The sequence below is a fragment of the Oryza glaberrima genome, chromosome 9 (assembly GCF_000147395.1).
Source record: "Oryza glaberrima chromosome 9, OglaRS2, whole genome shotgun sequence".
In the NCBI taxonomy this organism is placed as follows: domain Eukaryota; kingdom Viridiplantae; phylum Streptophyta; class Magnoliopsida; order Poales; family Poaceae; genus Oryza; species Oryza glaberrima.
Window position 1 is genome coordinate 5,667,768 of NC_068334.1, and position 10,081 is coordinate 5,677,848.

At 37.8% G+C, this 10,081-nt stretch overlaps 1 protein-coding gene across 1 annotated transcript; it reads right to left on the bottom strand.

The window, feature by feature from the left end:
- Positions 1 to 17: 17 nt before the first annotated feature.
- On the bottom strand, positions 18 to 8,873 carry LOC127784586 (uncharacterized). The gene is made up of 12 exons (XM_052311918.1): positions 8,315 to 8,873; positions 7,480 to 7,609; positions 7,297 to 7,399; positions 6,780 to 6,903; positions 5,301 to 5,366; positions 5,049 to 5,087; positions 3,431 to 3,511; positions 3,223 to 3,270; positions 2,214 to 2,264; positions 2,054 to 2,122; positions 1,302 to 1,550; positions 18 to 850 (listed from the first exon to the last, which is right to left on the bottom strand). The coding sequence occupies exons 1-12, from the start codon at positions 8,504 to 8,506 to the stop codon at positions 596 to 598; spliced, it is 1,407 nt and encodes a 468-aa protein (XP_052167878.1). The 5' UTR covers positions 8,507 to 8,873; the 3' UTR covers positions 18 to 595.
- Between the last annotated feature and the right edge of the window lie 1,208 nt (positions 8,874 to 10,081).

Below are 10,081 nucleotides of genomic sequence, written 5' to 3' on the forward strand. Positions count from 1 at the left end.
AAGAAATAAAAGGACTGTTGAGGTTACAACAACATAAACTAATACAACATTTCAACAAAACATCATGCAACATTGTTTCACATATCCCATTTCCACGCACCTAGTGCCCTACCACTACCTAACCTAGTCACATCTGATATCACATGTCATTGGATTACAGTATATACATACGTGCACATTGATTGAACACAAATGCACCAAGTGTTGAAACATTATACAGAAAGGTTGATTTATCAATGAGAAGGATTCCCCCTTCTCCAAATGAATAATCAATGAGAGAGCACGGTGTTAGATACTGACCCTACAAGCCTAGACAAAAAAATGCTCTACTCTTTCACCTACATATTAATAATTTTACAACAGCTGTGAAAAGATGATTAAGCCCAGATCGGAAGAGAAACGTTAGCAGATATAGCCTGGCCACACCCAGTATTCACTGAGGGGGTCTGAGCCTGCTGTACAGCTCACAACCCGGGCGGCCAAAAAAGTATTCCATCGACCAATTTGGCGCCTTAGCAGGATCAATTGCTCGAGTGCTTCACTTCTCACTAGCTGTATAGGTCACATAAGTAGGACGTGCAGATGGCTAATTGCTTCAACTTTCAGGTGAGGGAGGCCTACGGCTGTACGGTACATAATAGGAGGTTTCCTGCCCAATTGGTGTTTGGAGAAGAGGGTTCCATCGATCAAAGATGATGCGACCACCTCGCCCAATCCTACCCCGGCACCTAAATGGTGGCATGGTTGCACCATTCTCAATGGGAGGATCTGGTGGTGGCTTTATACCTGCTGCTAGCAACTTCTCAGGATCCAATGGTCTTGTGAATAACAATACTGGCTCCTCAGGATCCTGCATTTTCAGTAAAGTGGTAATTAGTTGACAAAAATAACTATAACAAACGAATTTCCTATACAACGTACATGACAGGATTCTATTAAGGGTTGATAACCTTAGAGATGAGCTATAAGAAAACGGCGCATTCACGCCATTATCTGACATTGTAACAAATCTGAACTTTCTAAAATGGCCCCTTCTAAAATTTCTGGCTCCAAGGAAGCCAAGCCACTAGCTGGCCTGTTTCAATTTAGATGATTACCTCTATTTTCAATTTATCATCTGCATTTTCTTAGAAGTAAATCAAGTAATATTCAAATAGCACTTCCCACAAAAAAAAAGCACTTAATGCTCCAATCTGTGGAGCTTAAAAATACAGTACTTCATTGCCAAACTGCCATCAGTTCTGTAATCCAACTGTCTTACATGAAAGAGAGTGAGGCAGTGAGAAAAGGTGATCACATACCCTTTTAAACACCCAGCCATTCTGCTGTGGTCTCCTTTTTAGTTCGCGCTCACGCTTTATACGCAATGTAGGGATTACGGATAGCTTATGATCAGCGAATCGAGGACGGAAAACAGGTGGCCGGATATATGGTTGTTCAGTTGTCGTGTCATCTGAATCTGCGTAATCATCTTCACTCGATCCAAATCTACTAGAAACTTGCTGGAAGCCTGACAGTGCAGTCCCTTCATCAACAAGCTGGGCTTCATGCTGAACAAGGAAAGAGGATGACAGTAAATTAGTCAAACAATAAAAAGTATCCAGGTATGACCAAAGAACAAAAATAGCAAGACTATAACATCAATCAAAGTTAAATACTGTAATGAGCTACAGCGGACAATAATCAGGCAGAGATATTTATTGAATTTTCTTCGACATTTTCTGTTCTATGATGTGCTAAGTGGTCTTGGGTGAACAAAGTATAAAACCATTCCCCAATATCAATTATGGGAGTGGTTGAAGCTATGCCGCTACCATTTTCTTATGTGTGTACTGTTCCTTATAAATTTAAGGTTTACAAGAAACCATGCCAGCTCCACATGGACACATGGATAGCTAGGTACACAGACTGTAAATGTTCTTTTGAAGATAAAGAACCAAAGCAAGATTACGGACAGAATTCAGGAACTGTTTAGGCCGTTCACCCCAAATACAAGCACATAAATTATTTATAAAGAGAAAAGTTTTAGACTGTAATGTATGATGGTTTATACCTTATATTTCATCTGAATGCGTCGAAGGTTGACCTCGCATTCCATGGCCTCCCGTTTTGTCTCTTCCCTCTGCGAAGAATGTATTATTTAGTTGCAGAAGTATAATTTGGCATGTTAATGCTGATGAACCACCGTAAGGCCAGTTCATTCATGAACTAACCTTAACCAAAGCATCCATAAGTGCCTTTGCCTGGTCCAAGTTGCGCCGTACCTAATAGAAATTTTCAAGGTAGCATTGTGAGAACTAGAATAATGAAAAAGCATATAGTACTTAAAATGTAAGAATTCAAAAGCCACAGCTAACCGATTATCATTCACAGGATAAGACAAGGAAATGATGTTTCAGAATTTAAGTTATACACACAACTAGCACAGCACTCAAGTTGAGAGCTATGTATAAAATAGAAACAGAATGAAGCAAAAAGCCCTTAAAGCTAAAAATAAAGAAACTGTTGGGACTTTTTCTCTTTTTGAGAGGAAACTGTTGGAATTTGAAACAAAGAAAAGTGGCAAATGGCAATTATTCCATTCAATAACATGGATATTAAATTAAGCAGAACAAACCAATCATTTCAACCAAGATAACAGAAGTTCTCCCCAAACAAGACAACTTGCAGAGAAGAGTTTGCATTAAAGTTAAAATTATTTACAGAAAGACCTTCTTGTGTTCATTTCTCTAGAGCAACTACACAGCTAAGTTCCTCTTTGTCAACAAACAACAGCAAATCAAGAGTGCACAAAAAAGAATAAAGGACTAGAGTTTTACTAATTAACGTGCAGATGAAACATGAAAAATATTGAAAAACAGATTTCTCCATATCAAATCTTGGTAATCTTGAGACATGATTTAACAAATTAAGAGCTTCAACAGTGTAAGTAGACAAATTGGTTTATAATGCTTCTAGTAAGGTGTAAAAACTGAGTACATTGCATAGACCTCCTCCACAATAATATAGTAGGATTAGTGTTTATCATACACTGGTACACTGAGAACCTCATCAAGCAGAATAATGAACAAAATATCTTCAAAGATTTCAATTCAGATTTTATAAACAGCTAATTTATCCTATAATCAAAATATTATGTAGTTATTATATCCAGTAGGATGTAAAGGGATAAAAAACAGCCATAAAAGGTTCTATAAAGAAAAAAAACAAATTGTTGCTTACCATGCGAAGTTTTTCGAATGATTGAATATTATTTTCTCGCCTTTGCATCTGGAAAAGGAAGAAAACATTATGCATATACAAAATAGAGACCTGATCGGAGATAGATATTATCCCTCCACAAAGCTTGCCTAGCAACTAATGCTCCCAGAAGGTCACATGATTGCATACTATGTTAAATAAAAATGATATCTGATTTCAAGTTACTCACCCTTCTTGTATGAAGTCGATGTGCCTTCTCTCTTGGTCTGAATACATTATAAGGGTTTGTATCATTCACTGGTGGAGGCGGCTTCACGAAAACAAAAGCAATAGTCAACAGTAATGCAACCGAGAAACAAGAATCATGAAATAACAGAGTAACAGTTCCTCCAGTCCTCCAGACTTGAGCATAACTTGGACAAAACCAACCTGACAAAAACTTATATTCTATGGCTGATGGCTTACAAACCCAACTATTCATTGTCAGTTTGGTGCATCCTTCGTTTTAATCAGACTGCTTCAACAAATGTTGTAGTTTGGTACAACTGTATGGATGTTTTTATGCACCAACTGAGTGAATTAGCATATACATTTTAATCAGACTGCTTCAACAAATGTTGTAGTTTAGTGTTATCCCATATGATATCTTTGGCTTGCACTAATTTTTGGCTTCGAAGCAACACTACAGAACCAAAGTGAGTTACTCCGGTTATATTTTGTCTTTGCTCAACATAGTTAAAGTCACTGGATTTTTGCTTATTTGATTTATAAGCCAATGGGCTTAGCTGAATTTGCCCAAACAGCTTTAGAAAAGGTCACACACATATGTTTGAAGTTGATGAAGATGAAGATGAAGTTAGCGCATGCAAAATGAGAAATCCATTAGTGCATGATTATCTGGATTTTTAATTATTACAAACTTGAAAATTGGGTTTATTTGATATTTTAAGCAACTTCTATATAGAAAGTTTTTGCACGAAACACACTGTTTAGCAGTTTGGAAAGCGTGCTAACGGAAATCAAGGAAAAATCTGTATCTTAATTAGAAAAGAACACGGATTATTTTGAAGCCAGGATAATGAACTTAACCAAACTACCGATACGAACATTTCAGGACAAAGCATCCAAAAGGCAAAAATATAGCCCAATATCTGCATTGATACTGCAGGGTTATTAGATGTTATTTCATTAAACGAACTAACAGGTTTTAGTTTACTATGTTTGTTGGTTAGCTTCTCAGATACAATTGTGCGGTCCCATTTGGACAATGGGATTGGGAAAAAAATTCCCACCCACTAAAGGATAACTTTTAATCCTAGCAACTCATTCTGCCTACCTCATTTCATCCTCATCCTTCACTTTCCCTATCCCAATCCCACCCCTCTCAACCAATCATCCAAACAAGGCCTGGGTGGTTAGTTCTTGTTTCTTGACATGCAAACAAACATATCATACTTTGATTTCAACAATTGGCAGGATATTACTGTAATATAAAATTAACCAATCTTGTGTATATGTTAGACCTCAGAATATGCAGTTGGCTTTCATCAAGTATTTACTCCTTGTGTATACACTAGACCTCATAACAACCATGCATACAATTTATTAACTGAAGTAACCATAGCAGGTACTACATTAATTCACAATATTTACAAAAATTCTATTGTTAGACTATACTTAAAAAAATGTCGCACTTCACATCTGTGATGCATATTTCATTTATGGCACTATAGAAATAGCATTCACAATTCACACACCATAAAACCATTAATCAACAATCAGTTTTGGTATTTTAACAGGAAAATGGCAAATTACTGAAAAAGACACACCGAAGAAATTGTACTAACCTGCAAACGCCGCAGAATAGGCTTTTGCCATCGTTCCCTCTGATAAAAGAATGAAAAATGAATCAGCAAGCAAAAGGAATTATGTAAACACAATTAAAACTAAATATCTAATACGCTAAATAAATATACACTACGAAAAAAAAGGCTGAGACCATGTGAGGAAACAACAATGTGACTTGTTACAAAAACTGAAAATGTAAGCATATCGCCATCACAAGAAATTTGTTGTTGCATTCTCATTTTAGAGAATACCTTGTCTTTCCAATAACTATATACAGCTTGGAAAACTCCATACCGAACAGATAAGTACTGCAATGCCTGCACAGAGAAGCAATTCTAAGCAAACATTGAGAAAGAAATTAACAAAATTACAAGTCTGCAGTAACCAAATAGAAATAGTGGGAAAATGGATTTCTTCCCAGAAATCTTGAAAATACTAGATCCAGAATCAAGTGAACTACAAATTTAACACCAGAAAAGATTTCCATTATATTTGTTTCCGCTGAAAAATCTTATCTACATCATTGTCTTGCAATCCTTACAATCTAGTAAAGTTATATGATCTCTACACTAGCAAGGCACACTAAACCAAAAACCTATTTTGATCAATATATTAATGGAATAACAACATAATCACATATATCAGCACAAGAAATGCATAAAATGTGAATCAATATTAGCCTATATAATAAATAATCAATAGTTATTAACTATAGAAGAAGATATTTCTACAACCTTAGACATTAATCTTTCATGTATCCTTTCCTAGGTTGACCTGACTTTGGCATGGAAATAATGGTTACACATCTACCCCAACATCACCATTAAGATGATAATGACATTCATAATCACAATATGTTGAATTAGTGTGTTATGTTTTAATTTACCTGTATTCTAGAAGGTAAAAGTTTTTATGCCCTGTAGGACTTCTACTATCATATAATACATAAACCACAAGCATTAATTTAAAACATCTTGACAACATTATAAGGAAGTGCATGAAGCTGCAAAGAATGTATAATCATGCAGAACAAATGACGTGAGTGTGGTGAATCCAAATCGACTTTCTGTGGATTCTTCATTGACCACGGCATTATAAAAGTAGCAACAGTCTTTGGGTGAGGCATCCAAAAGAAAAGCACAACCACAGAAAGTGACACTATACTACAACATATCAATAGACCAATATGGCTTCATAACATAGCAAGTAAAGAACTGCATAAAGAAGTTGTGTAACCATGTTAGTAATATCTGAAAATGCAGCTGTCACGTAAGCATATGCCAATGACATGTGACGGGAGTTAGGAGAATTAAAATTTGAAAACCACACAATGTTTACTGGGATGTCAAGTCTGAGGTGGAACAACATATATCACTTCAAGATAAGTGTGCAAACCATGTGCTAGAGCCAGTTCAAGGGATCCCTAGACCATAGGTAACATGTCCCAATACAATTGACAAATCATGATGGTTAAGTTATTGGAAAGAGTTCATGTTGTAAAATGGATTAAAAACAATGAGTCGTTATCTCACAGTTGATCATGATGTCAATAGATAAGGTATGATTTTACTACATTAACAAACTATACATTTCGCTTGATGTTTATACAAGTATGCCTGTATTGCAAAATGCATGCACATAGATCCAAATGCCAATATTATAATCTCCTTTCCTCTTAAACATCATCCTATCAGTAACATGTAAGATTCCCATTTAGCATGTGGCTTTACCTCCATTGCAGCATCAAGCTGCAAGAGGACTGGTACAGGTCCTATGAAAGTTGGTGTAATGGCTCCTGCTCTTTCTCGAGCTTTGTGGTCCAAAATTTCCAACTTGAATAGGAGGACTTCCAACCTGTAATGTAGGACCATTTCAAACTGTAGCAAAAATACATGCTTCACAGGGGGAATAACATAGTGGTGTCTCAACAGATTTCTTCATATTCAAGACAGAAAACGTTAAAAGTTAAAATTATTCCCCCCTGTTTTGTATTGTCAGCAGTTATATGACGTACATAACCAGTAAGTTTAGCTCTTGCAACCAAAGTTTCCTCAGAAATACTACATGCAATTCTAAGTTCACATGTTATAGCCTATGTCTTGGAAGGAGAAACGTTTCTAATTAAAAGTACAACTAGAAACTCCTGATGTTAAGTTTTAGATTTCAAATGGTGCATACTTCAGTTATAATGAACATTTCAACTATAACTAGTAAACCAAGTCATCTAGATCTCCAGAACTTTCTTACTTTTCAGGGTTAAGATTCTTCCGCTCATTGTTGAAGTCTTCCAGCCAGTCTTCATCTTCATTGTCCAGATCATATTCGACAAATTCACCAATCTCAGCCCTGGCTGCGGAGTGTAACAAATCTTAGAACAGAGGCCATAAACAAGATATTGTAAAAACAATACCAGAGCAGTAGGAAAGAAACCTCCTCTTCCACGTATATAACAGGTTGGTTGTGCGAAGGTTCGAGTGTAGTCCCTTTCATAGGTGTCCACAGCATCAAACTGAGGCGTTGGTATCTCTTGAATGTTCTTCTTAGTGGGTGTTGGATTTCCCTGCAAAGAGAAGTAAGATCACCCTTTTGAATAGCATGATGCCAACTAAAAAAATATATGGCCCTCTGAAATAGTGGTTGCTCTGTCCACTACTCTACTAAAAGAAACGAGTACAGCAACAACACAATGTGTGGCATAAATAGTTTTTTTCAGAATCTTAGCAGTTTCAACAATTTTGATTTTCTTTTCAAAAAGTAAGGCAAAAGTAACCCTACTGTTTCATTTATATAGAAAGATAAATTTAAATATTGATAGAATGAAGTGTATTGTTGTTGTAGGGTTGCAAGCTATCTGAGACACAATTAAAGCCAAACAGCGCACATATCTAATAGGATCATTATTGCAGGTTCAAGAAAAGGTTATATTGGCTAGTTGCACAGTTAAATGTTGCTAGTCAAATACAGGTCGAAGTACAAAACCTAAGAAATGCAAAGTGAGTACTAATACAGGAAAATGAAAAGAGCTAATTTCACTGCTCCAAATAGCCGTTTTCTTATTCGTAACACATATGACTGCAAACCTGAGATTGTGAAATGAATCAAATGACTATTCATTCATGTACATAATTGAGCTGAATTCAATTCAACTTGCTAATAGGATGTAGAACAGAACCCAGCAACTTAAGAAAGCTAGCAAAATGCACCCAGGCAACATTTCAAAGAATCGTGGCACAATCCAGTAATCCAGCACTATGAATCAAATTACCTCGCCCTCCGTGGCAGTAGTAGCAGCAGTGAGCTCCGGCGCGGACTGCCGCAGCAGCACCCCTGCCCTTGCGACCGCGACCGCCGCGGCCGTGGGGTCATCGTCCTCGAACTCCCGCGCCGACTTGAGGATGGGGAGCTTCTTGTGGATGTCGAGCGGCCGCGGCCTAAACGAGAGCCTACTCATGGCCATCACCACCACCACCACCACCGCCACCCCGCCGCCTCATCTCATCTCCACCTCCCCCACCTCCTCTCCCTCTCTCTCCACCCCCACACGCGCCGACCGCTACCGCCCCGCAGGGTCGGGGCCCAAGGAGGGGGGAGCGCGCGCGGGCAAACCCTAGGTCCGCGAGGGCCCCGTCAGGCGGGGGCTTGGGTTCCGGCGGCCACAGGAGCCGCGGGGGGGCGGCGTGAAGGGGGAGGAGAGAGGAGGCTCTCCGCGGCGAGCTAGGGTTAGGGTTTTGGAGGTGGGGAATCGAGTTTCTAGGGTTTGAAAGGAGGTTGAAAGGGAGGGAACGACGGGAACGACGAAGAAAGGGGGGTTCGCGGGCGACGAAGGATTGAAGGGTGGCCAGGCCGGCGGCTCGAGCTCGATGAGTCGAGGCCGTACGTGTACGTATCCGTATGGGCGTATTGGTGTCCGTACGCATGCGTACTTAAGCAAGTGTATAAAGGTTTTTCTTTTTTACTAGTAGTATGCCCGTGTTAACGCTACAGTAATATTTGGTAATTTATCCTCAACCAAAAGACGATAGCATTGTTCTCTAAATCAGGATTTCATTTGCCAGGAATAACACCAATTATATTCTATTATGATTCTATTCTTTTTTTTTTTCAAATACACCATTGTCGGAGTATTTTTTTCCCGGTATGTATAAGATTGTGATATCTCTATCGACTATTTGCGCACATAAATGTAAAACATGTTCTGACAGTGCAAAATATGGATGGCAACCATAATTTAGGTAGGGTGAACAAAACACCAGATGTGATATTCTTCCTAGCAAGTAAAATCATGGGCAATACTACCATATGCTATAATTCATGCGTTAAATTTCATACAAATGAAACAAACAAAACAAAGAGAGAGCCGACAAAAATGGTTGTTCTTGAGTAGTTTCTGCAAATAAATAAGCATTCGCTAGACAAATGAAGAGATAGAGAGAGAGCAGAGAGGCTCTGCGAGTAGGAAGCAATACTATGCCGTAGCACCAGCCTCTTCTCCTTTTGCAAGCCCACCTTGAGATAACCTTGTTTAAGACAGTACATAATAAGTTGCTTATAATTTATTATAGTTGCTGAAGTCGAAGAATATGTGTGCTAAATAAAATAAAGAAAGTATGTGCTACCTGATATCGATAAATAGATAACCTACGTGTGCATATGTTAAATATTCTAATTAAGTGGCATAGTAGCTGAGAAACAATTAATAAGTAAGGGAAAAAGTCCAAATACCCTCCTAAACTTTAGATGGAAGTCCATCTAGCAACCTGAACTTTAAAACCGACATCCAACCCGCCTGAACTTTGTCATACCATCCATATTACCCCCTAAGGTAGTTTTTGATGATGGTTTTGTATATTTTAGAAGTTTAAACGAACAATTTTGAATAACTAATATAACATATTTGCATATGATCAGTTATAAATCATCAATTTATTCTTATACAATGATATCATGCTATTATTATGTTGATACTTGTTTTTAAGTGATAGCTAATAAGGAGCAAAAAGAAATATTTAAGTCAAAATTTTAATATATATGT

Excerpts from the sequence above, each read along its gene's own strand:
- LOC127784586 (XM_052311918.1), bottom strand. The coding sequence starts at position 8,506 with ATGGCCATGAGTAGGCTCTCGTTTAGGCCGCGGCCGCTCGACATCCAC. Across the intron at positions 7,610-8,314 it reads CTACTGCCACGGAGGGCGAG|GGAAATCCAACACCCACTAA; the intron begins GTAATTTGATTC and ends TTCTCTTTGCAG. Across the intron at positions 5,088-5,300 it reads ATAGTTATTGGAAAGACAAG|AGGGAACGATGGCAAAAGCC; the intron begins GTATTCTCTAAA and ends TTCTTTTATCAG.